General features: G+C 42.6%; 2 protein-coding genes and 1 long non-coding RNA gene across 5 annotated transcripts in view; 1 reads left to right on the top strand and 2 right to left on the bottom strand.

Annotated features, from left to right (window-relative positions):
- agap3 (ArfGAP with GTPase domain, ankyrin repeat and PH domain 3) overlaps positions 1–27,981 on the top strand; it is a 170,497-nt gene that overhangs the window by 67,287 nt on the left and 75,229 nt on the right. Inside the window, exons 1-3 of one of the 3 annotated variants that reach the window (XM_052088387.1) lie at positions 8,012–8,168; positions 21,564–21,622; positions 26,874–26,961. In XM_052088387.1, the coding sequence (XP_051944347.1) occupies positions 8,057–8,168; positions 21,564–21,622; positions 26,874–26,961 (259 nt within the window). In that variant the 5' untranslated portion in view covers positions 8,012–8,056. Of the gene's footprint in view, positions 1–8,011; positions 8,169–10,404; positions 12,357–21,563; positions 21,623–26,873; positions 26,962–27,981 lie in introns of those variants that run through there. The other 2 variants (XM_052088385.1, XM_052088386.1) reach the window with 2 other exon arrangements.
- Positions 5,947–8,053, bottom strand: LOC127616791 (uncharacterized). The gene is made up of 2 exons (XR_007967174.1): positions 7,896–8,053; positions 5,947–7,803 (listed from the first exon to the last, which is right to left on the bottom strand). It is a non-coding gene; the product is annotated as an uncharacterized LOC127616791 (long non-coding RNA).
- Positions 19,006–27,981, bottom strand: part of abcb8 (ATP-binding cassette, sub-family B (MDR/TAP), member 8) — a 234,825-nt gene continuing 225,849 nt past the window's right edge. Inside the window, exon 17 of the transcript XR_007967153.1 lies at positions 19,006–19,021. The gene's annotated coding sequence lies outside the window, so the exon portion shown is untranslated. The remainder of the gene's footprint in view (positions 19,022–27,981) is intronic.

The following is a 27,981-nucleotide window of genomic DNA, read 5'->3' as shown; positions in this document are numbered from 1 at the left end:
TAATCCATCAGCCAATTGATTGGCTGGGCCCTACTTATAATTATTATTATGAAAACCGGATGTGCTCGGGAAAAAATGAGTGCAGATTCGGAATCAGTGCACAAAAATCATCTCGAAAAGTTGATTTGCATGACTTGAGTTTCTTGATGTGGACGAGACTTGGAAGCCATCACACACTTCCACAAGTGTACACATTGATACACACACAAAGCTGCCTGGAGAAACAGTACAGCCTCCTCCCACGTACTCCCGCTTGTTCGTTTTGTCATCCTTTCTGTCGGTGACTCCCCTGCGCTTTCCCACTTACTGAAATGTACGTTGGACTTCCATTTGGATGCGCACAGGAAAATTGAACCCATTCAATCGTAATCATCGCGCTCGGCCGGCTGCAGGTGCAAGCACGCAATGTGCTGCCGCATTTAATTGTGTTCTCTCAAAGCAGTTGCCCTCTGCCTTCTTTGCATCCGTCAACCGTGCTTATAAACTTCCTCACCATCCATTGTCTCGCACGTACAAACAAAATTGTAGGAAACAAATTGTCTGGATTGCACCCCACAATGCCAACCCCACATCCCACAGATGTCCTGGAACCTATCATTTTCACCGCAGTGGAGCAACGGTGACGTATGCTGGTCGCTGGTGCAGCTGAATTTTAAAAAGCTCTCCTCGCCGAACGCCCACGCGCCAACGGCACTAGTGCGAGCGTCATTAACATAAACTTTGCCGGCTGTCTGCGGCCTTCTTCCTTCTGCTGGCTTATTCATTTGCAGACGTGAATTTGCCGTTGTTGCAAAGGACGAGGTGGAAACGCACAGGCTAGATTGATATCTTCTGGCAAATTGGCTGGTAATACGTAATTGCCTGGGGACCGGGGTGAGGGCTGGGGGTGGGGGGGTTGCGGGAAGTAAAAGCAAATGTAATTTGCTGTTGTGTATTTCCTTTTATTGCGTGCTTGTTTGGACAGACTTACAAATAAACTTTCCAGTGGTGTTATCATATTGTCGCAGAGGGAAAAAAAATATAGATGGTCTTTTTTTTTTTTTAAGTCGTTCTAAATCAATTTCGCCTTGGGAAAAAAAAAATGTACATTTTCGATGTTCACATTTTTGATTAGCGCATGTGTGCTAATGGTCCTCACAGTGCGGGGGTACCAGGTTTAATTCCAGCTCCGGCCTCCCTGAGTGCAGTTTGCATGTTCCTCCAGGGGCTGCGTGGGTTTTCTCTGGGTATTCCAGTATCCTCCCACATTCCAAAAACATGTATGGCATGCCCACAGGTGTGAGTGTGAGCGTGTATCGTTGTTAATCTCTGTGTGCCCTGCGATTGGCTCGCAACCAGTTCAGGGTGTTCCCCGGCTCCAGCACCCCCCACGACCCTTGTTAGGATAAGCGGATCAGAAAATGGATAGATGGATGCATGAATGGACATATATGTACGTATGTATATATCTATATCATCGAGAGAGAGAGAGATACATACAGGCGCTCATAAAAAAAGACATTATTTCAAATTGACAGGGCAGAAATGTTAGATGAATAAATACTCAAATACAGGCAGATTAAGAAACATTTTCCACAAAATATGAAAGTTGCTCTTTGAATTATGTCATTAAGTCACAAGACTGCTCTCCAAGAAAAAAATTAGAAGCCTTGGTATGCGTAATAGGATATAATTGTATTTCCCAATTTACATCATGTCCTTGCTCATAAAAAAATTGTACGCTAAAGTTTAAACTTGATTGACATCACCATATTGTACTGAGCAACCATGACAGAGATGTGTTTGGATGTCGCGGTATGTTTTACAGTGATGTGTTTATCATCATGGGTCTTCTTCTTTGGTAGAATCGCGAAAAAAAAACAACACCCTTTTGTATTTCTTTTCAACATCAGAGGTTCTATTTGATACTGTTATTTATGTCACGGAGATTTGAACAATAGTAAATAAAATGTGAAAAGTCCCACACGGCTGCCGACACTTCTAATTACGCGTCATAAATTATCCCAGCGCGATAAATATTTAAAGCACATTTTGACAGGTTCTTCATTTACGTTTCCCCTGCAAGCACCACAGTTTGTGTCGCAATCACTCAGCAGGTAAACAGGCAACGCTGTCAACTCAAAGCAAATTACTTCTTTTTCTGGATTCAAATCAAAATGTTCAGTTACTTTCATTTGGAAAATGTCTGATGACACAACAGCTCACATAGTTGCTTTTTCGACTGACACATTATTGATCTGGTGTAGGAGTAGTGCCGTGCGTGTTTGCGTCTGCCAGCATGTCACCTTGACATACCTTCGAGAGCAGTCTCCCGGGAAATTATACTTGCAACGCTGCAGAGTTATTATGCACTCCCCAACCATATTATTAGGTACACAAAACAAGAGCCCATCCATCCATTTTTTTTAATCCACTTATCTTCACGAGGTTAAGCGGGGTACATCCGGAACTGGTCACCAGCCAATCGCAGGGCACACATACACGAACAACCAGCCGTGCTCACACTCACACCTAGGGACAATTTAGAGTGTACCATTAACCTGCCATGCATGTTTTTGGAAAGTGGGAGGGAGCCGGAGTACCCAGAGAAAACCCACACAGGCACAGGGTTAACATGCAAACTCAGCACAGGAAGGCTGGAACCTGGAATCGAAATCCTGACCTCTGCACTGTGAGGCTGACGTGCTCACCAGTCAACCGCCGTGCGACCCCAAAACAAGAGCTTCATTGATAAATCTGTTTAGGTATAAGAGGGTCACTTTTCAACCAATGTGGGGTGCCAAAGCTATCCAGTTTTGTTTAATTAATCCCAAAATTAGACGCTTCCGGCAAATCATACATTTGTGTTCATTTGTCTATGCCAGTGACATATACTGACAGGAAGAAAAATTAAACGCTCTCCTACTAGATGTGTTTCTACTTCTTGTTGTGGGTGTATCATGAGATTTTTTTTTCAGATATAAAATATTCGCTTTGGCCTGGTAAATGCTGGTAAACACGAGACACGGCAAAATTAGATCCTCATGTTTTACCTGTTGCTCGGCAAAATTTGCAAAAAAATATAAAAGACATTGTAATGAACTACAAAGGCCTGTGGAATCTGGTCTCAATAAATAATGTTGAGCTGATCTAATAAACTGCAGAATGAACAGTTCTCGATTAATTTGTCACAGAGTCATTAAACTGGAATAAATAGAATTTCACAAAGGCATTTGTCTGTTCTTCAAATAAAAAAATAAAAAAAGATTGATGGAGTTCATTAATTGGCTGTAAATGTTTCTCATTTTAAGGTGACATGTATAATGACAAAAACATAAAAATACCCAAGTTGAGCCCAAAAACAAAAATGCCAGACAATTTGTGATTAGTACCATCTGCTTCACAATAGTGAACGAAAGCCTTGATAAGAGCACACCAAAATATGAAGGAAAAACTCTCCATAAGATGCAGTGCAGATGTACTGTATACAATTGTAAATAACAATTGCAATGAGTGTGCCCATTGACATCATATTTCTAAAGGCAGATTTATTTTTGAATATATACTCTAGCTCATACACAGGAACTCATTAGAGTGCCCATAACAATTCAAACCAGGCCACGGGGAGTCATCAGTTGCAATTGGAGGCCGCCGGGTGCTTGTGACGGCCGCAATGTTGCCACATGTCAACTCTCCACGCCCTCCCACCCCCAAACAGTTTCCCTCTCATTTGTGGGACTGCAGACACATTGATTTCCTCTCTTGTGTTCCGACGAGGCTAAATTGGAAGCGTGACATCAATAACAACGAAGTGAAGATGTGTTTTGTTCCTCTAACATTGCACCTTGTGAGTTACATTGGCTATTCCTGTATAACGCAGGTGACGGATGGTTTTGTGCGTACCTAATAATGCAATCAGTGATGTTTTAATATATTTATATTTGACCCTTTCAGGGATAGCGGTTACTGCAGTGGACAGCTTATCATGCTGTCAGGTTACAGGGTGCATTAAAGGGTTAATAATAACGCATATGATTTATAAATATTAACAGTCAAGCAGATGCAGCAGCAACATACAGCAGTGGCACGACATAACCGACTTCAGAGTTTTTCAAGATCAGACGGTTTAAAAAAATTGTTTTTTGGGTAAAAAAATTGACATATGAGGGATGTCCGCCAGCAGCGAATTCAGCTAACTTCACAACAAGCAAAGGAATGGTAGACAGTGATTTAAACCTCAAAAAAGAGGCTTCAAGCTATTTAATACCATCTCGGTTGACATCTACTGTCAAACCAAACATAAAACAAAAGTAGCCTTTGGACAATCAGTATTTTTTTGTTACTTTTTTTATCAGTATTTCCAGACTCCAGCCCATTCCAGTGGGCTTCTGGCCAGCAGATTTGAGGCTATCAGTGATTTGTCTGTCCTGGTCTATTGTCGTGTAATTGAGTACTGCAAGTGCTTGAATTGTCAGTTTTATGATGTCTCACCTATTTGGTTTTTATTTCTGCCATCGTGATTTTAAAGTTTTATGCGTCTCACTGTGCCACTTTAGAAACCTGATTTGGGACTACGGCTGAAAATGAGCACTTATGCTCAATCCGGCGCATTTGCACTGTTTATTGCACTGTCCCAATGAAATGAATGAATTAATAAATAAAAATAAAAAATATTTGGGAGCTGATCAATTAGTAAAAGAAAACTCATCACCGATTCAATCATAAGATGAACGAATCAAATAACTTCCACTATCTTCATGCTAAAAGCCATACATGGGCTAACAAATAGCATGTAGTGTATGTAGCAGCTTTATAATGCTTCAAGCAATGGATATTTGAACACAAATGGTGCAGAAACATGCATAGACAGACATCAATACATAAAGGCATACTGTGGTCTTTTTTATCCTCTTCAAGAAATGGCTAATATTACTGCCGTACTGAGTCAGTAACAGCATCTGAGTGAAGCTGTTATTCGTTTGTCAGCATGCCGATATTATACAGCCGCTTGGTGGCCCAGTCACGCACACCAAAAGGAGGCGCAATGAATTAATCAGCATGCACGAACAGTTTAATTCTTTACATTCTATTCAATTATATTATATGAACTATGTTTTTCTAGACACTATTATAGAGTGCAGGTGAATAACCCAGGTCACAGTATGAGCGCATGTGGTCAAGTACATATTGGGCCGAAAGAGAAGTCGCGCCTTATGCTGTATGTGGTGGGTGTGTGCTCTACTTTCGCACACAGGAAGCCCATGAGTGATGACATATGTGCACGACTCCATGACTCATGTCCTTGTAGTGACAAGGGGGCTCGTAAAGCCCTCGCTTACGTGGCTTGGACACGTCACAAAAACAATCTGCCTAGACATCGCCGGTTGTGGCACATGGCGCCTGTCTGTTCGCATCGACAAGGCACGCGGCTATCTGCCACGTGTCCAGTCTGATACAGCTCTTTATTGTGGATTGTCTTCGATTGCGCAGCCGTACGTAACGGACCGCATTGGTACAAGTCGGAATCGATTGTGTGGAATTGATGGGTGCGTGTGAAGGACTTGGAGGAAAATGAAGCGTACAGATTGGCTGCAACCAGCAAAGGAACTGACTCTTATCATGTCTCAAATGTTTGCTGTGGAAAGAAGCCCAACATGACGTCAGCTTGAAGAAGTTGAGCTACTGCAAGCAGCTATAGCGCAACACCAGGCTATTTATCTGCTCGGTGTAACACTGACGTTCTGGAAAGTGGAACGTCCAAATAAATTGTGTCATCTTAGAACGTACATCACACAATTCATTCATTTGGTATCTTGTCAAAAGACCCTTGAAAGCATCAATTCCATGAAGAGCAGTCACTCCTCAAAAAAAAAAATCAAATGATAGGCACACTGAGGTTGATTTCCTTTCTGCTGCGAATTGAAGACATTTTCGTTTGACATCAGAAGATGAATACGAGACAAGAAATACAAGTTGAAGCTTTTATTTCCCTTTTGGAAGCCGCACCACAACCCAACTTGGGAGATAGCACCTTGTGTTTCAGCCCACTCATTTTTCACACAAAGGGGTGAGTTTTGTTACCCGGGTCCTATCACAGTGATCTTTCTATGCTCAGTTTCAGATTTTTTTTCTTTTTTTTTTGGGAGACAACCTTGGTACTATTTAAAGTTAATCAGAAAATGCGAAAGCCCATATGTTTTCAGTCAACGGTAATAAAGGAATCAGGCTCACTGTTTCAATATTTTTGGTGAGCAGGGTAGGTAAAAGTATGATTTCAGGTAATTGTGAAACTGAAGCTTTGTTTAACATCCAGTTGTAGTGACAAAACAAGACTACTAGTACTACAATAGTAATCATGTATTGCTACTTCTCATTCCTCCAAATTTTAACAAATTGGCAAACATGCATGGCATGGCAACAAACATGGCATAAAAATATGTGAAAGTATCATACAGAGAATAACTGACCTGAATTATTTTGGTCAGCCATTCTGGATGTCCCGAAGGTCACGACAACTTCTTCCCTTTTCATTTCAGGTATCATTCAGACAGAAGTGAGAGCATCAGCACTTGACAGCTTAGGCTTTGCAGTTTTTGTAAGCATATCATTCCCCTGGCCATGGCTCATTGGAGCAGCGTTGCAAAATTCTCTGCTGGCAAGAAGTTTTTTCTGTTCCTGACTGCAGTTTAGTGCCAGTTTGAGAAGCTTTGAGGCTTCAAGTGGAAGATTATGACATTCAACGACCTGCAGTCGGTGTGGGTAAAGCTTTCTCAATCTCCGAGGCATCCGCAGAATTGAGATTTTAGTTGGTGCTGTCGTCCAGCACAGCCCTCTGGATAAACTTTCCCTCGCTTTGCATGACCGCCTTTCCGAGGAGTTTGGTGAAACCTATCCGTTTTTCCAGACGCTTGCCACGGATAGCATTCATTGTATTACCTGCTTCTCAAACTTATGCTAAACTGCAGTCGGGAACTTCAAACCCGAAACTGTCAAATGCGAACGGTCTTACGTCTGTCCGACTGATTACTAGAATGAAATGGAAAAAAGGAAATGGACAATATTGTGACTTTTGGGACAGACTGCATTGAAAAATAAGCAGTAATTTGTCTTTGCTATGGTGTCATAATACTTGAACAAATGACAGTAGGTAATGCAGTGAAGGAAAGTAGACACGTACGTAATAGAAGAGTGCTAAAGATCATGTAAAAACTAAAATACAGCTCATTGTGAAGAATGTACATCAAACGAATAACGAAATTGGTACAGGTAAAGTCTTGCAATGTGGCTGTTCTTATAGGAGTCGGAGTCTCCTCACTCATGTGTGTGTGTGTGTGCGTGTGTGTGTGTGTGTGTGTGTCTATTGAAGCATTGTTTATTTTTACTTCCACTTTGAAGTGCTGTTCATCTCCTTCCCTCCAAAGCAAAATATGACGTGCTTCTTAGCCGTTTCTTGTGCAACGTAGATAATATGTAACATTTGGAGATAGCGTGTTGTAAAGGCACCTCAGTCATGTGGGTCACGGCCATGTTGGCGAAACCAAAACAGATGAATGACAAGCATGCTCAATCACGCATGTACTCACCAACATGCATTGTTTGCATAGTTTAGACGGCCCGGTAATTCAGGAAGTGTTTAAAAAAAAAAAACACGCCGGTCCAGTTTTTGTGAAAACCCGCCCAGCCACTATCAAGGTACTCCTGCTCACAAGTGGGAGAAATGTTTGGCTGCGGGACAGAAGTAGACAAGAGAATCTCTGTTACCTGCTCTATGCTTTGTTTTGGAGGGCGAGTTAGCCAGACCGTAGCACCACACTCATTTTCTTCCTGGATCGGACCCAAACAGAGACAAGAAGAAGAGTGGATTAGCTTTAATCCAATCAGGCTTTCTCATGACGCGGGGACCCTGCTGATTACACCTGCAGCATCAAGGACGAAACGGTCCCTGCCGCTTCGATGTGGAATCCAACGTGGCTGCCAGGAGTTCAGGAGTAACCCGCTACTGAATCTGAGGGACAAGAAGCCAATGAGTGACTCCGTTTTGTGGCTATGTTGATGATAACTACATTAGATGTAGATTATGCCGCTCTGCTTTGGGAGTCGAAGGCGAAATCGACACCAATGGAGTGAGAAGGACCCCTTGCTTGATAACGAACCGTACAGCATTCCCAATCCCTACTTCCTGGACACAGGTAAAACAATACAAAATGAAACAACAATTCAACATCAGCATCCAGGTCTTCCTGGTCCATCTAAATTGATCTACATATAAACTATATCCGTTCAGAAAACCTTGCCTGCATTCATCCGCGCAATCTGCAACGAAACCTAAGACGGCTTCTTGAACCCTCTTGGAATGTTTTTAATTGTCGTCATTCAGTCTGCTGATAACACACTAGCGAGCACACAAAGGCGCTTACTGTAGTGAAGCCTCCGCCGCTGTAGCGTCTCATTCCTCAGAACATCACCAATCAAATCAACAAAAAAAGAAAACATTGACTTCGATGTGTAATGTTGTTTTGATGCTCACATGGTTGAACCGGATTTGCTACTGTGACATTTAATTGTGAATAACTCCCACAAAATCATCACCAGCGTGTCACCGTATTGCTGTGATGCAATATGAGGGATTTCCCTCAAACTTTTTTCAACACCAAACTGACACGATCAATATGGGCAGTTTTAAAAAAATCAATAGTGTGTTTACATCAACCTGTGTAGGTGGTCCTCGGTTTACCACAGAGTTCTGTCCTACGTTTGCCCGTCACCCGATGAAACATCGTTTATAATTTGAACGTGCTTGTTTTGTGCCTTTAAAAATTTTCTGGTGCACAATGGGGCAAATGGTTAGCTCATCTGCCTCACAGTTCGGAGTTTCTTATTTTGTGCTTCTTCTGCGAAGTTTGTATTTTCTCTGGGTACGCAATCGACCTGCCCACCATTCCATCCTTGCAAGTTAGCATCACTGAAAACTCAAAGTTTTGTAAATGTGCGAATGTGATTTTTATTGTATTTATTTGTTTCATGGTGGAACGGTGGACGATTGGCTAGCACGTCGGTCTCACAGTGTAGAGGTCCAGGGATCGATTCCGGCTGCGGTCTTCCTGGTTGGAGTTTGCATGTTCTCCCCGTGCCTGCGTGGGTTTTCTCTGTGTATTCTGCCTTCCTCCCACATTCCAAAAACATGCATGGCAAATTAATGGAACACTCTAAATTGTTACTAGGTGTGAAAGTGAGCGTGGATGGTTGTTCGTTCGTCTCTGTGTGCCCTGCGATTGACTGGCAACCAGTCCAGGTTGTACCCAACCTGCGGTAGGCTCCAGCTCTCCCATAATCCTAATGAGGACAACCACTATAGAAACCGTCTGCATAGACATTCTAATAATTTTAATTAGGTCAATCTGAGTTCATCTTGCCGCTTTCTCTAAAATCAGCTCAACACACCCTTGTTCGTTACTGCTTTGTTTTTTGCTGGATTCTTCCATTAAAGATAAGTTGATCAGGTCAATGCCAGTGTCTGCTGTGACATACAAACATAATATTTGTCCACAATCGATTTCAACACAGGACAGAAGTGTGAGGTGATAAATTATGCACAACTCTCGTAGTATTGTGGAATACCTTCTGCTTCAGATACTGCTTGCATTGCTCGCACAAGTGCTGGATCATGTCTTACCCTCATTCTCTTTTAAAATGCAGACCTTTACAGCCAGTGTAAATATGACTTAATTTGCTTTTTTTGCTAGCTCTTGCCATTTTGTCATCATTTGGAGGAAAAGGTGAGATTTCAGTCAGCTTGCTCCAGTGACGCCATTAGATTGCCTCGTTCTAGTCACAAGGGGGTGGTGCTCCTGCTTCAACCACACTGCCAGTTTAATGCAAATGTTGACTCTTTTTGTGCAAAATAATAGATCATCAAACATGACGCTGTGCTACTTCTAACTTCTACTTCTAACAATCCCCCCCCCCATATGGTTGATTTTAATGTTTTCTGATATTGAAATGAGCAGTTCTGTGGAGAAAACAGAACATTTCCCCACCAAAAAATAGCTTCTTCGCTTCCCACGCAGTGTGTATGTAGTAGTGACACCAACTACATGTGTATATGAGTCTGTGCAGTTGTAGCTAAAATATTTTTTCTGACTGAACTGCCGAAATATGAAAGAATGACAACATGCCTGTGACTTAAAAAGTGAAAGTACCCCCCCACCCCACCCCTCATGTTGTGTTGCTGCATATGGCCGGAACACGGTCTCCGCTCGTTGCTGATTCAGATTGTAGCCTTTGTTGATTCCAGCAGCGTGTGTGTGTGTGAGTGTGTGTTTTTAATCAGCTCCCAATTCCATGTTTGACTATCCATGTTTCCGAGAGCTGCTGGAGGAACAGCGGGTCTAGGAAAGAGCTTGTGGGCTCCACTCCTTGTTTTCCATGTGTTCCTAGGGGTTGCATGGCTCTGCTTGAAAGTTCAGAGACTCACACTCCCTCAGCACAGAGATTAAAGGGGCTTGTCTGCAGCACTTGCAACAAGAGCTGTTCACAGTTCGCAACTTGCCCAAGAGGAGGGATGAGTTGATTTTTGCAGCTTTTGTAGTCGTGACTTTGGCAACTGTGTGGAAGTCTTGTTTGTTTTTTTGTTGGTTTTTTTTTCTTAAGTTTGCTGGTTTGTACTCCCACCAAGTAGAACAAAGTCTCTTTAGGACACGGCGGCCGTCCAAGTGCTTGTACGAGGAGGCAGGTGGGAGCGAGGCTCTGCTCTGACTTGTTTGAAGTTTGCTCTCGTGTCAAAGGTGAAGGATTATGTCTGGAACTGGAATTTGGTCTTCAAATTGAGGAATACCAAAACTTCCTGGCAGCATGTGAGTCCTTTTGTCTGTAGTGTGTGATTCGGTTTGGGTACAGTGTCATGCTATTCCTCAGCAGTGGGACAGTGGATGCTACAGTTGGCCATCGGCAGCAGGGGAAAACCACTTACCACATCTCTGGAATATTGAAGGAGACGCGAGGAGATGACCCTGTCCCCGAGCTAGGAATGGGCTGGGTGACACCCTGCACCTTGGTGGACGGTTGCAAGCCAGGAGACCAAATCATGGAGAACAGTCCCATCCTCGACAGGTGGCCATCCCTGAGAGCAGGAAGTCTACGCCAAGATGTGGTGGTTGAGGAGAATGAGGAGGAGGAGGAGGAGAAGGAGGAAGAGGTGGAGAGAAAAATGAGGAGTGACGGGTTTATGAGACATCCCTCCGAGAGCTCAGGTAACTCCTCAGAGATCATCGAGACAGACGCCCGGACTTCGCACAACTACCGCGTCAGTGTCCACACCAGAATACTGTCATTTAGTGGAAATGGCACCATCACAGGGCACACGCTGCCTCGGGCTGTACCGCCCAGATCACGTCAGGATGAGGCCTCACTCGGCAGGAGGAGCATGAGCATGTATGGCGAACCGGCGGAGCAGCAAAGTGAGCCCGAACCGGTTCGACTCCGGAGGCCAAGGAGCGTTTGCATGCTTTCGGGCCCAGGCCCGGTCCTCGTGGAGCAGGGCAAGCAAAACTCCCTGAAAAGGACAGGCGTAGTGGAGGGTAGTCAGCTGTACAGGACCAGGAAGGCTGAGCTGAGGGTCGTGGATGGTCTCAATCCGGTTGTGGTTCACCAAGCCCCGGTTCCTGCTGAGGTAATCCCCAGGGAGCGCCACAGAAGCGTGAAGACCAGGCCTCTTAGTATGACTGTACTGGAGCTCAGGAAAAGGGCCTCTGACGACGACGTAAGCAGGCAGCAGAGCCACACAGGCCACGATGGGGGAAACTTCCTGAAAGGAGCCTTCCGTTGGAGGTTATTTGGGAAAAGCTCTCCCGATAAGAACAAGGACAGCGATGGTGACAAATGTACCAAGTCGGCTTTAAAGTTTGTAAAATCGGATGCTCCGAAAAGCACGCTGAGCTCATTGAGACGGAGCTTGAGTATGCGCATCCGGAGGACTCGGCCACGGGACAAGGTGACTCCAGGGTGTGAAGGGGCGACAAAGGAACTCTCTCAAGCCAAAACTGCTGACACCATGCCTCCTCAGCCTTTCTCGTACCTCACGGGGAGAACGTTGCCATCTTCCGATGGGCAGGTTGTAGACGGCGGCATGCAGTACATCCAGTACCGCAGCAGGGGCAAGGTCAAGGTGATGGAGGTACCCATGTGCCCGACCAAATTGACCAAACCAGCACAGGGGGAGCCCAGCATTTGGCAGCTCATAGCCAACCGCTTCAGGAGGAAAGAGCAGCTGGTCAAATGCGAATCGAAAGGCGAAGGCAAGCATGTGATGACTCTGAATAATAAGTCACTCCCTGTCGCCATAGAGACCCTGGCAGACACAGAGTCTCATAAAGGTCAAGGTAAGATTTTAGTTCTTCACTCAGTGTGCTCTATTCACATTGCCCCGCCCCCATGTCCCCCAGTTGCTGTAAAAAAAAAGTCTCAAGTGCACTTAAAAAAATAGGACAGGCAAATGAAAAACACATGGGGAATTTGGGGTTTGGGTGGCATTCAAAAACATGTGGAGTGCTTTTGGAATTTCTATTTTTGGGTCCATTTCCGCCGTCCCTTCACTACAACTTTGCCTCGCAGTCAGTTTCTTAACGTTCGATCCATATGACGGCAAAATGAATTGTATTACGCTCTCACGGTTGTTTGAGGCTGATGAAACTCTTTTTTCCGATGCCCCAGACAAAGAAAAGTCTCTAAGTTGGCCTTTCAAAGGCGCAAGCCTACACTAGCCGCATTAAAAGAGTCCGTGGCTGTATTAGGGATGCTCTTGGCAGCCTAATGCAGCTAAATTGAGATGACTAGGGCAGAGGTGGAGAGGGCTTATTAAGCCGCGGTGTGTAAAGGTTAACTCTTAACAGTGTTCTGTTCAGCACTTGGGCTCTTTTGGTCTTGTCACACCACAGGGTTTCAAACCATTCATGCAAACGTTTTGTTTCAAAATATGTCAAATCAAAAATACGTAATAAAACTAAATACAAAAATAATAATAATAATAATTATCCATTGCCTTTTGTGTGAACCCACACAACATTCTTCAGGGCTTCATTAACCTTTATTAGATGCGAGACTGAGTGAAAATATTCCTTTGGCAGGAAATTGTACAACACTCTCGTGATTACGAGCTCTTCATGAAACAGGATTTTGGTGAACCTTCTTCTCCAATCCGAATGTAGTACACACTTAAACTGAGAGGCTGCTTATGCGCCTGCCTCAGTGCTTCTGTTTCGGTTTGCAATAGAGTTCAAATGAAGTGAAGTTGGCGTTTGGGTGTCAGTTAACACTGAGCTGCCCGCATGTAAACACTGTCTACGAAGTGTACCCTTACTTCCCCTGATCTAAACGGAATCAGGTACATCAGGCGGTGGAGAGAGACGTGTTTTCCATTTTATGCGCTAATCCGTTCCAAACCCCCCAAAATTCATACATAAATGTTTTCTAAAGCATGAAAATTCATCAAAATATGGAACAAATACATGTTACAAGTTAGATCATTGCACAATAAATGAGAGTTGTGCATAATGTAAAAAACAAAGAGTAAAGAATAATTTATTATTTAATTATGTAATTATTTAATATATTATTTAACTATATTTATATACTTTTTGTCTTCTACTTTCTCCCTTTCACAATTTTGCTGCTGTAAATTGGGAATTTCTCCAAATAAAGGTTTTCTTCTCTTATCTTAAAAATGATGGTCATTTAACTTTGAACTGCGTCCTCATCGTTTTTTGCTCTCTTGAGTGCATGTTCTCTCTCAGAAGTGGTTTTTGACTGGCGTTTTGTAAACAACTGAGCAAAGGACGTCGGCTTTTAACAATCCTTCGAAAATGTCCAAGGCAAACATCAGCAAAGTGAGCGATCGCCTGACTAGTGAACAGTTTTTCTGGGGATTCACATTTCCGTAAAACTATCGGAACACATCATGGCCCGAGAGGCGAATGATGCTGCATAAACACACATCTCTCCATCGACACACAGACACATACGGTCGGTCCCTCCAAGCCAATGGGATACCAGGATAATGCTCGGAAATAGCCAATGGCAAAGTAGCTAGACGTATGTTGCGTTCAGGAAACTGTGAGCTGCGAGTAGCAGCCCATGCTGTATTTTTACCTTTCGTGTCTTGAAAATTCTTTCGTAACGAGAGGCAAAATCTTCCCTTTGAGGCGTTTCATAACTTGAAAATTTTGTACGAAGAGACGTTCGTAAATAGAGGTACCACTGTAATTGAAACAGGAGAGAGAGGACTGTATGTCTGGAGATTCTCCAGTCATCCAGGTCATGGTAATCTACAAAGATTGTACTGAGGCAGTGGTAACAACATGTCTTCAATAAACAAGAAAAATCCTGTGGTCTTGATTCAACCTTTGCAGATTTGGAGAGAGGTTCTCCCATCCCATAAAGACAAATAATTGCAGAAAAATATGCCAAATGCATACATTTTTGCTTAATTTTGTCATTAAAGGCACTCAGGTACACTTCTTGTGTTCAGTGTAGAAGGGGCAGCAAAAGGCTTTTTGTCCGCAGCTCAATATTGACTTTAGCTATGTTCTATGGAGAGGAGCCAGCAGCTGCAATAAAAAGTTCACAATTAAATCTCCAATATAGCCTCAGTATGTGCGCTAGTTTATGTGTTTTGTATCCACTGCCAATGGGTAGATCGACCTTTGAACCGGCAGAGGTGATACTTTATGCTGTCGTATTGCGTCCTAAGGTCGGCCGCCGTCCGTCATCCGCTGCTTTTGTGTTGTCACCGGTTACCTCGGCGACGTCTCAGCTAGTGCGGCCAGGTCCTGCTGTATTTGTCCATTCTAATCCCCGAGTGCGAGGCAGTCAGGCGTTAGGAATGTAGGTGCGCCTGGTGAGTGCTCGCTGCCCTGGGTGGGACTCGCTGCCTGTCACTACCTGCCTAAAGTGCTTGCCGCCTAATTAGATCCAGGAAGCTGAAACACCCCCGGCCCCTCCCAAAACCCCTAAACCATGACAACTAAGCACACCTGAGTGGAAGTGTTTCCTAGTGACGATCCTGTACACCTCTGGAAGGTTTGCTTGGGGGGATGGGATAGTGAGGGATTAGAGGTGTTCCAACAATGCCCACCTAACACCCCGTCACCCCCCACACCCTACCTGTGGATCAACAAAGCTTATCTTTTGTGTGGACGTTTGTTGTTGAGTGATCAGTGTGGGGTGATTCAAGTGTTGGGAGGAGTTGAGGTGTTGAAATGGCAGGAACGGGCCTCCAAACTGCAAAGTATAACATGCATGGGTCTTATTTTGTCTTGCTGGAGCCCATTAGATGAGGAATGCACTGATCGATATGCCGGGATCGGAATTTGGGACTATTACTTTCATTTCCGAGGGTTTGGGGGATCGGCCAATCCCTTGAAAATAAAACCGATCTTGTCCACCGGTCTCATCTCCCTGAGCAGAGGTCTGAAAAAGTCACCCACTGTCCCCTTCTGCTGTGAAATGACAAAAAGTCTTCTCACTACTTCATGTGCAATTAAAACAATCTGTTTGTATTGATTGCCAGGTATTGTTCAGTGTTCTTACATTCCAACAAATTGGGACATTTAAGGCGTATGCTATTGGTTGTGGGGAAAAAATATTGGGATCGGCAGTTCATGCTTTGTAAGAATCAGTGATTGGTCAGAAAATTGTGATGACTGCACCACTACATTAGACGCCCAAAAAAATGACAACGCAGCGCAGGTTACTACCTCGCCGGGATTAGAACAACTCATGACGACAGAGATTTTTAATCTCGTGCATTAGTTGAGTCCGATGCGGACTGAACGCAACAGAGTTCGTGGTTTTCAACAGAGCGCAATTAGGTTAGCATATGTTAGTTAATGCTATTGATGAGCATCATTTGTAGGTGTTTTGTTTGTGTTGAGTTAATTGATCTGCTGAATGCAGTTGTGTATGCGATATGGATTCACTGTGTTTGCATGCGACGTGCATGGTGTTGACGCCATGTTAAGTGTTTTGGATCCATACTGTGTCATCTGTAAGCAGTTACAAACCCTGGCACAAGAAGGCACATTCTGTTGCAGCCATACTTATTATTATTTATTTGATTATTTTTAGAAAAAAATCTGTCCTGTTTTTTTTAATGCAAATATTCCCCCGTAAATGTTGCGTTAAAAGAGGTCAATGATAGACTGAGGCACGTTAGGACCGTGGTGCTCGTCTGCGCATCTTTCATCTCTGTCAACAGCCGGCATTTTCCTTTTTAAGGTTTTCCATCACGTTTTCTAGCAGTTTGCTCAATAGCCATTTTCGGCAGGCGGAAATGGGAATTAAATCAGACACTAATCCCCTCGAACCTCACAAATTGATTCAATCAACCGGGGCATTGTAGCGCCAGACTCCATCTGCACATTTAAGTAGGGGCTCCCGGTTGAACCGTCACGTGTCGTTTAGCTGGGTGGAAGTTATCATCGTCTGAGACGCTCACTTTAAGAACGTGAGGCAGAGGGTGCATCGTCACAACTGCATTGGAACAGCAGAGAGCTATGGAGATGTTTGCTTCGGCCTCAGCTGATTGTGTTTATCACTGAGCTCTCGAGATAACGGTTTGGTGTTTGGGCACTCAGCAGAACACAGATAACGGCTCAACGCTTGGCTCTGTAAATTGCTTCTAAGAGTAAGAGCAGGAAGGTAGACTGAGCCCGTTCTGACGTTTTCTCATAACGATGAAAAATGGAGAGAATGCCTCAGGTTTTGTGGGTCAAAGGCATCATTTCATCCATTTACAGGCATTGTTTCTTCAACTGAAGTCTAGATTAGGGGGAACCAATACGGTGACTGTGGGCACCAAGTCGGCCATCAAGCACCCCATAAGTAGCCGACTGGACTGTTCACAAACTAGCTCACCAGTGATAGGGCATTGTCATTTCCGAGGAATTTTGAAAAAGTGATTGTTTTAGGAGAATATAAAGACATGTAGAAATTAAGTTTGTATGTTGATCTTGATCACTTTCATAGTTTGATAAATCCATCCCTCAATCTATTCATTCACTTTGTGTCTTGCTTTCTAGTTTTGGGTTGTGGGGAGCTAGAATACATTCCGCCAGACTTTGGGCCCAAAAAATGGACTACACCGTCCTTCGTTATAATCATTGTTGATAAACTTGAGAAATCCGTAACATCCATACATTTTCGATATTGCTTATCCCATTCAAGGTCACTCCGAGCTGGAGTCCATTCCAGCTGACGTCAGGCATACCAACGGAATCAGAATCAGTTTTAGACTCCCCCAAACTGAGGAGAGAGAGCGGCAACAGTCTCCATTTTGCTGAAGTGGTCCGTTTTCTCAGTGTACACATAAATTACTCTCCTAGCCTGTTTGAAAGGGTTTGCAATACATTGTTGTGTAATTTCTGTCACTCTATGGACGACTTCCATCAAGCCCAAAGAGTTAAGTAGCCAATAACAAGCCGCCCTGGCTGATTTTATTTTTTTTGATAGTCCAACATCATTTGATGCCCGAACGAAGGAAACAGAAGCACTAATTCCGAGCTAAAAGTCACCCTCTATAATTTGAAGTGGGAACGCTGGTTGGAAAAATTGTTGCGGGTAAAATATAGATTTCAAGGTCCCCCAACTAAAATAAACCACCATGCATCCATTTTTATTTTTTTTGCTGGCTTTGCATTTTTTTTCCTTTAAGTGTAATCCGCCAGGAAACTGACTGGTTGTTTTCAATGCAAGTCGACAGTAAGTCGGCAGGCAAACAAGCCAAAACTTCCCTCTCTGCTCTCTATTAGACAAAAGCACTGGTGTCCTGTCAAGGCATCACAAACGCGGGGGAATCTGCAATACCCTACCCCCACCCTTGTAGGCATTCTGGGGCATAGTCATTTGGGGATGCTCATTCTTTATGGGTGAGGTAAGTGGAGCACATGGATTCAATTAGGCCTTGTTTTTAATGCCTGGCGGTTCTGCGAACTGCAAGGACAGCACTGATCTTTTTCCAGCCATAAAATAATTCGACAAATAAGTAGTCGTCCACACAACTAACAGGAAATGCTTTAAAACGAGCTGCCGGCTATCGAGGAGGTGTTTACATGCATCCATTGACATGTAGTTTGAAACCCAACCAGTCGGGTCTCTTCTTCTTGTACATGTCGTGACATGCTCAAGCCATAAAATGGGATGTTAAAGTGCTGCGTAAAACTACACCACTTACACAGGAAAGGTATGCACTATTTGCATGGGTAAAAGGTCGCATGAAGACTACACACTCGCCTTACACAAGTCTTGATTCGTAAACATCTCAGCGGAGGGCCTTTCCCCACTTAATTATAGGGGTTGTGATACTTGAGCGTACATACATAAAAAGACAATTGTAAAAATGTTTACCCCTCTGGTGGGTTTACTTCAGTATTCAAACTGAGTTTAGACAATATTTTCTCACCTTTTTTAATTAACGGCAATCAAAATGAAAACACAACAAAAACAATTGCATCTTTCCCTTTTTCTTTTTTTTTTTTGTGTTTCACAAGAATAGTCAAATTATATGATCCATCCTTCCATTTTCGGATCGGCTCATCCTCACAAGGGTCGCACGGCATGCTAGAGCCTAACCCAGGTGTCAGGGGGGCAGCAGATGGGGTACATCCTCAACTCTACTCATCTGTATTTATAGAGCACTTTCAGACAGCCATCACTGCATACAAAGTGCTGTACATGGAGCAACTAACATATACTAACTAAAGCAACAACTCGGTACCAGAGACGGTAAAAAGCGCTGAACAGCAAAACCAAGAACAAATCAGAGTCATGCTGAGTCAAATGCCAAAGAATACAAGTGAGTTTTTAGGCGGGTTTTAAAGATGGGCAGCGAGGAGGCTTCCCGAATGTTCAGTGGAAGGTCATTCCAGAAAGAGGGACCTGTAACAGAAAACGCTCGATCTTGAACCGGTTGCCAGCCAATCGCAGGGCACAAAGACCAACCACCATCCACACTCACACTCACACGAGTGACAATTTAGAGTGTTCCATTAACCTGCCATGCATGTTTTTGGAATGTGGGAGGAAGCCGGAATACCCGAAAAAAACCCACGCAGGCACTGGGAGAGCCGGAATCAAACCCTGTACCTCTTCACTGTGAAGCGGACATGCTAACCAGAATACAACTGTGTTGCACCCAAATTTTAATGAGAATAATTAATAATAATTAGACAGATTTTTTAAAAGGAAAAAGACACTTATGTTGAAAAAGATGTCATCATTCAAAAATCATCTCTGTTGAAAAATATTTGAATCTTATGAGAAGAAAGTGGTCCTTTTAGGAAGGAAGAAGGCTGGGCTCTTCAGAGAAGGAAGTTTTATTTTTTGAGAAATTTATGACTTTAGTCTTTATTATATGATTTTTTTCTTTGTTGGCTTTTTTTCTTCCATTCCATCGGAGTAAAAGTGTAATATGACGTAAATTCTGTCCTCAGGAACATAATGGGAGATAAATCATTTTTGCAGAAAAAGTCACATTTGAATGTGAACAGTGTAGTTGTATTTTGTCAAGAAAAGTAGCAAGTAAACGAAGAAATACTCAACATTAATTGCACTTTTACAAAATAATGTTGATTTTGTGTGTGTGTGTGTGTGTGTATTAAAAGCTTTCATACAAGGTTCGAGAGAGCTGTAGTATTTTGGTAGAGACTTTAGCTAGCATCATGGAAGTTGACATGTTTGATTTACTTTCGCGGGCCACATAAAATGATGGCGCCGGGCCGGATCTGGCTACGGGGCCTTGAGTTTGACACCTCTGTGTTACAATGTACTTTTTTTCCCTCATTGCAAGTATTCTAATTGAGATATTTATAGAATTTTGTTGAATTTTTGCTGAGTGGTTCGTTCACTCAACCAAGCTTTTTTTTCCCCTTTCTTTTTTTTTTTTTCGCAATAAAGCCATCTGGTTTACAAAGTGTCTAAGATGCGTGTTCCATCCCAAGAAGGACTATCAGCCTGTTGGAGTCATTTTGGTATTCATGTCGCAGATTGCGCATTGCTGTAGCTCAACTTGTGACAAGGCAGCCGCATCAGCTGATGAACAATAACATCAACACATATGTAAGATTTGCAGATAAAAGTCATTCACGTAATATCTTTTTTTCCCTTCTTTTGTTGAATAAAGTTGAGAGTAGATATTACAAAAAATGCACATTTTTAAGTCAAGAGTTATAATTTGAGGATAAAAAAAATTGATGGATAGAAAACATTTTGGGTGAGAAAAAAAACAGTAATTTCATGTTTTAGTTTGTGATTTTGTATATGGTGCAAATAGTATTAATAGTATTAGCGAAATTATTAATTTGACAATATTGAAGTATTAACCGCGACCCTAGTGAGGATCAAGCGGTTAGGAAGATGAATGAATGAATGAAGTATTAATTATGTGCAGTAGTATGAAATATTATGCCCCAAATCATTTTGTGAAGTTTTTTTGTGGGGGAGACCTCGCATGTGTGAGATTTCTTATTCAGGGTCCGACATGTGAGGCTACCATAAGCCACGTTGCGGTTCCCCTGTCAAAAACCGTACTGGCCTATATATTCATGGTATTATAACTTTCTGTGATTATTTAATATTTAATGTCCTTAAATGGTTAAAGACTTTAAGTAAATGTTATTTCTCTGTACTTAGTTGTTTTGCATGTACAAAAGCAAGGATGTGTAGATTTCATCATATTATTTCTGAAATCTCTACTGGCCCCGGTCGGTGCAACATCTGTAAGTTACGTGTTGTCCTGACACAGTGCCATAGTGGCCCAGGGCCATCGGGCCACCATTACTGTCACACCCTGTTATAATTCATTCATTCATTCATTCATTCATTCATTCATTCATCTTCCGTACCGCTTGATCCTCACTAGGGTCGCGGGGGGTGCTGGAGCCTATCCCAGCTGTCTTCGGGCAGTAGGCGGGGGACACCCTGAATCGGTTACCAGCCAATCGCAGGGCACACATAGACGAACAACCACCCACGCTCACACTCACACCTAGGGACAATTTAGAGTGTTCAATCAGCCTGCCACGCATGTTTTTGGAATGTGGGAGGAAATCGGAGCACCCGGAGAAAACCCACGCAGGCCCGGGGAGAATATGCAAACTCCACACAGGGAGGCCGGAGCTGGAATCGAACACGGTACCTCTGCACTGTGAAGCCGACGTGCTAACCACTGGACTACCGGGCCGCCCTGTTATAATATGTTGATAAAATAAGCGTCATGCCTTTGTTCTAAAATTGATCAAGATGGGATTTCAATTCAGAAAATGTGTTATTTTAAGTGAATAAAGTTGGAATGCTAACAATTAAAACTACGTAGTCAAATTGTTTGGGTTGTGATCTTTGATGAAGAAAAAGCTCTATACAGTATCCCCGCCCCCCAGTATATTCTTGGACTTCAATTCAGTTTGTATGTCAAATAAAACTGTTAATTAAAACACAAGTGCACCTGATTGCTTAATACAAATAGAAATGTTACAGATAAATGACAAGTGTGTATAAGGAGCTGTCATTTCTGAATTATTCTGTACTTCTCATTTCAGACTCTTTTGTCAACAGCCAAGAATGGACGCTGAGCCGGTCTGTGCCAGAACTGAAAGTGGTGAGTAAAACCACTCTCCTCCTGAGGACCCCGAAGTCAGCACCAAATTACAATTGTTAATGAAAAAAGAAACAGAACAATAAATATTAATAAAAATTATTCTCGTCAGTGTGATCCTGGAGTTAATAAGCTTCATGCTTATGTTTCTCTGGGAACATTGAAAGGATTTTATTTAACATTTACTTGATGATTAGCTGAACATTTTTTATTTTATTTTTATTTTTTTAAATGAATGTGTTTCCATGGAAACACGGTGGTATTAGTGACAGTTTTGGTGCTGTATGAGTGGCGCATTCTGGCTATAATTTCCACCCTTCGGGCTCCCAAAATGCACAGTGAATGTCCACAAGTCGACCAATAGAAGATACGCTTTGGGGTTGATGGAGCGCTTCCATTCTTGGCGCCACGAAGACTTAAAAGGCATCTCCCTTGTTCTCCTTGTGTTAATTGGCTACGTCCACACGGGGGTTTGTTCAGCAAAGACACAATTAAACCTCTGTGAAAAAAAAGCAATCATTTGCTGCGCAACTTTCAAAGATGAAGCAAAAGTTCATGCTGATAAGACATCAGACGAACGCCAGCAATTTCTTTTTAAGCAAGAGATGAATCACTTTTTTTTTCCTCCTTCAGCTTTAGCCTTTTCTCCCTTCCCCTTGACTCTGAAAAAGAGTAAAACTCCGAAGATCAATCTCCTTTAGATATTATGCCCTTTTTTGTCTTTTTTTTTTTTGGGAACAATTTCAAATGGTTCCCAAGTGTCTTAATAACTTGTCAGTGACATACCTTTGCTAAATAACACGCAGGATTCAGGCCTTAGGCAAGGCAAGGTGACTTCATTATTACAGCACCTTTCATCCGCAAGGCAACTCAATGTGCTTCACGCAACCAAAATCACAACGACTAAAAGCATTAACAAACTGAACAACTGAAGACATTCGCAGCGCAGCGAGACAAAAAAATGTAGCTTATTAAAATTACTAAAAGAACGGATATAAACAATATTCAAGCACATTTGCAACTAAAAGATTTAAAGACGTTACGAAAAGACCGTAGAATGAAAATGTATTGAAATTTTAATGAAATTTATTTTTAAAATGCTTAAAATACCTTAATCAAAGGAATTGGGGTGGTGGGTGGCATAAGGGCCCTTCACACGGCACACATTTGCTCCGGTGCTGCACCGAGATATTTTGTTGCGGGATATTTTGCACCGCAGCAAAATGTGTGGAGCGTTCACACGTACAAAGCCACTGAGCGGGGCAGCCCCGGTACAGTGTCGGGGATGCCCCACTTGCGTTCACACGGCAGTTTCTGCAGCGGAGCAAAACGACAGAAAACAAACGAGCTGTCATGTTGGTTCTTTTTAAAACGTACTGTATATACACAACTCAAGCGACTACTGGACCGGCACGTCCTTCTCCTTCTCGGTTTCCGTGCCTTCTGCTCGAGAGTGACCGCCCAAGAAAACGTAAATGAACGATGACTTCAATGACACTCAGAAAAGCAAACACTAATGCGCCAAACAGAAAATCAAGAGAGGAAATCACAAAATAAATTCTATGGGGTGCAGGGGGTTGTGAACAAACAACAAAGAAACGAACAACTCCGAGACAGTCCAGTCTCCTACAAAAGGAAAGATGTTACTAGCCAAGTCTTGTGTCGTTATGAATCAACACATTTCGGAAGTCCGACAGAGCACGAAAGCAACGCATTCTCGCCATACGTACTCTTCACAAGCATTTGCTCTGGAGCTAATTTAGCCCAGTTGCGTTCACACGTGCAAATTTATAACGCTGCTGCTTCGCAAACGAGCATTTGCTGCGGAGCAAATTTCACCCATCTCCCTGAGGTGGGTCAAATTTGGTCCGTTATAAGCTCTTTTCCGGGGCTACGCCGGAGCTAATTTGCACGTGTGAACGCTCTACTGGGGCAGCCCCGGACCAAATCTTCCCGTGTGAACAGCCGATATAGTTTTTAAGTTGGATTTGAAAGCATTCATACTTGGGAATTACTTCACTTTCGATGGCAACTTTTTCCATTTGCGCGCAGCATAACAGCTAAATGCCACTTCATCATGTTTGGTTGGAAACCTGACCTTGACCTTGACCTGAGTCTGAAAACCTCATCCCCTTAATGAATTGAGGATCTAGACTAGGGGTGCCCATTATGTCGATCGCGATCGACCGGTAGCTCGCAGACAGGGCCCAAGTCGATCGCGGAGTTGTAGAGGAGAAAAAAAAACAAACAACCATTTGTGTGTCTTTGTGCATGTTAGTAATAGATTTTTCGTGTTAATGTACACTAATAATAATAATGTTCTAAGATATCCTTTATTTGTCCCACACTGGGGAAATTTACAATAATTATAAGTAATATAAGTAATAATAATAATAATAATAATACATTACATTTGCAAGCGCCTTTCACAACACTCAAGGACAATTTACAACCAAGAGCAATAATAAAACCACAGATAAAATAATAAACATAGAAAGAAAGATTTAAAGTGGATAAGCAAGTCTGAATAGGTGGGTTTTGAGCTGGGTTTTGAATATGGAAAGAGAGTCAATATTACCAATGTTGCACCCTATCATCCTAAAATAATATAAAACAGGTAAATCTTTAACCCACGGTGGCGCGTGACCTGCGTCACCGGAAGTCGTTAACGCTCAGCAGTCTGCAATTGCAGCTTGTGATCTGAGCTGTTGCGCACATTTTTTATCGTTATCATTATTCTTATTCAGAGTTTGTTTCCTGGACAATTCACCGAGGGCACGGGCAAAGAATAGGAATCTGGAGGGCCGAGAGAAGCATTTTAAAATGGTACGCATGAGCTACGATAGTTAACCGGCCGCCAAAGTGCCTCACATGCCTCCACGTCAGGCTGTTCCTCATCATGGCGTGCGTGTGTATGTGTGTGTGTTTGCGTGGGAACGGGTCGATCCCGGGAGGTTGGTTGATCGAAAAGTAGATCTTTGGTCAAGAAAGTTTTGGCACCCCTGATCGAGACCATTCCATCAATTAGAGACCAAAAACCGAATCGTTAAATCTCTTCTCCAACCACCTGAGAGCCATTGCTTTACAAATCCTATTTCATGTCTTGCTGAAGTTTTGCAGTACAGGTCTTGTCTTGCAAGTGAGCAACTGCACAGCCCCTTATGGTGCTGTGCCTATGGTGCTCGTGGAGGCAGCACTTTACACTCTGAACTGGTTAAAAATGAAACAAAAAAGAAAAACGGCCATTCTTTAAAAATAGTCTCCAAATCCAAACAACTTAAATGTTCCACAGTACTCCAACTGGAATCGTCTCCGAATGGAGACAGCGCTGAGGCAGCAATTCTGTGGCATGAAGGTGGTGTGGCAGTGGTAGTAGTAGCCTTTCAGAGTTGACTCATTATTTTCGCAGCACACGGCCTACATGTATTGCTAGCTTACTCACACACTAGTAAGGAGAACTCTGAAGTTATACCGGGGAATATCAGATGCAGATTGCCTGTCATGTGCCCTTTATAATTGGAACCATACTTTAGCACCCACTAATGATCTGAGGAGGAGGAGGGGGATGGAGATGAGGTATGTAGTAGCCCCATTTTGTTCTGACCAGACTTTACCACCCCTGAAAGTGTTTTTTTTTTCCTCAAACCCCTCCACACCGGCAGGAGGAAACGCCGCAAAGCCTGTAACCAATCACCCGGATGCTAAGTGACTTTCTTGCTCGTGCTTCTCCCAAGAAGCTCTTAAACAAACCCATGTACAAATACGCTCCTTTATATCCCACTGTGATCCGAGCTGAGCTCGACGTTTTACTTTGATGATCTTATCCGCAGGCTGCAGCTGCTTTTAATTTTGCAGCAGCGAATAGAATGGGTGAACTTTCGTTTTATGCAATTAATGACTGCATTTTTTTGGTTGCTGTAATTAAGTTGCCCAGCTCTGCTGATGATTAACAGCTCAATGATTACGTGCACAACATAAAGAGAAATTATAATTACAGGAGAGTGCAATTGAGCTCACTATGCATACGATTATCATGTAATGTGCCATCACTACAACAACTCCCGCATTGCAACTACTGTACAGTAAATAAAACATCAACAACTATAGTAATAAATACAACCATATATTTGTGTTCGGCATTAATGAATGCACCTTGCGGTTTTCTTTTGGTTCCTTTTTTTGCTGAATATGTCACCTCATCCTTGTGTACACGGCCCCCCCTCCAAAAAATTTCAAGGATTACTTTGCCACCACCTTGTGGCATTTTAGTGCCAAAGGAATGTTGAAGTGAGTTGAGGAGTTATATTTACACCTCTTACACCAAATGGTATGCAAAAGAATCGCTGAATTAAATGTTCCATCCATGCATAATGTTACAGTGGCTTAAACTTATTTTTCCCATTCTAGTACATTGCATTTGTTCAGTACAATTCGGTTGTATTTTAACTTTTTATGACAAGATGTTTGCATGACCTACCACTGAACATTCGGCAAGCTTCCTCGCTGCCCATCTTTAAAGCCCTCCTCAAAACTCACTTGTATTGTTTGGCGTTCGACTCAGCATGACTTAGATTTGTTCTTGATTTTACTGCTTGGTGCTTTCTACCGCCTTTATTACAGATTCGTCGTACTGTTTATTGTGTATGTTAAATCGCTCCATGTACAGCACTTTGTATGCAGCGATGGCTGTTTGAAAATGCTCTATAAATACTGTTGACTTGACTTGACTTGACTTTTATCTTAGTGTTCACTGCTGACAACAGGGCTCGGTTCAAATTGTAATGTACCAATAGTAGTTTAGGGCATGTAATGGCTCATAGATTCAGCTCTGGCAACAAATGCAGTGCAGCTCAGCTTCTGGCTAGAAGAGGTCACGGCTAGTTGCAGTATGTCATACATCTTTTTAAATGCCATGAAATTTAGAATGTTCCTGTCTTTTGTTCCCAACTGAAGAAAATGACACAATGTACAGTAAATTACCCAGCCCAGATCTTGATGTATGTGTATGTGTATGTGTATGGCATCCATGTGCCTATAACTCCCTACCACGTTCTGAGAAAATGCGAGAACCTCATCATGATATCATTTCCTCATCTTTACACATGTTTGCTGAATTCTTTTGATTGCAAGGCCCAGTAATGTGATTCATTTGCACTGTGACTGGCTGCCATGAGTTGAAATGTGACAAAAGAGCTTTGAAGCCTGCGTGATCGTCTCTCGCTCATTTCCATTTGTCTTCCTATTGCTTTTGCAGGGAATTGTGGGGAATCTGTCCAGCGGCAAGTCGGCCTTAGTCCACCGCTACTTGACAGGGACGTATGTGCAGGAGGAGTCTCCGGAAGGTAAGAGCACCAAGCAGCAGCTTCATGAGATCGACAGGTGGGGTGTGTTCATTTGTTGAAAACCCAATCATTTATATTAAAAAATATTCATAAAGGGCTTTGCACCCAACCCTTAGTCATAATCGAGATTGTGGGAATGAATGAATCGCAGGAGTGGCTTTGATCAGATCTTTGTCGAACACAGTGTGAGTGGGTGTTGTGTGTTGTATGGCGATCCTAGGGCGATGGTACTTGGCGGGGTGATGTGCGGAAGCAGTGTATTGTTGACAACATGGATAAATGCTGGCGGCTAACTCTACAACAGAGCTTTTTCAAATCAAAAAAAGATCCCAAAGTCCCATCATCATCCTTGATGGACACGCGCATGCAGACACACACACACACACACACACGCACACACACACACACACACACACACACACACACACACACACACACACACACACACACACACACACACACACACACCGTTCATGGAAACTTTATGCAAAGGTCATGCATCAGTGCAGTGCAGTGTTTATCTTGCAATAGACTGTTATTTTGCTATGAAAGTGACATTTTGTTATTTAGTTGGAAAGCACTGAGATATCTATATAGATATTTGCGGGATCATTAAAAAAATGAGAAAAGATTAATTGCATCCTTCATTATTTTTTTTTTGTTGACTCATGTTATTAGATTAAATTAAAATCATTGTGTGAAATGTAGTTTTCCTTTTTATTCAATAAAATATTAATCAAATGTTTTTTATAAGTTACACTGGATTTTTTTTAAAATGAGAAATGCATTTTCTTATTTATTTCAAACAAACATCTATTTTATGATTTAGTTTTGCTTTGGACATGATCATGTCTTATACAACAAAGTCTGGAGTCTGGCAATCACTTGAAAGTGGCTCTTGCCTCGCTTGCTCATCATGTAAGGGACAAAGAAACTCTGTGGTATTATGTAAATTAGGTCCCAAATCACAACTCACAGACACATTTTCAGAAATAAGGAGAAAAAAGATTTGCTTGCTAG

The sequence above is a fragment of the Hippocampus zosterae genome, chromosome 15, assembly GCF_025434085.1.
Source record: "Hippocampus zosterae strain Florida chromosome 15, ASM2543408v3, whole genome shotgun sequence".
NCBI lineage: Eukaryota > Metazoa > Chordata > Actinopteri > Syngnathiformes > Syngnathidae > Hippocampus > Hippocampus zosterae.
Note: the sequence above shows the minus strand (reverse complement) of the source record. Positions and strands in the feature narration are given on the sequence as shown.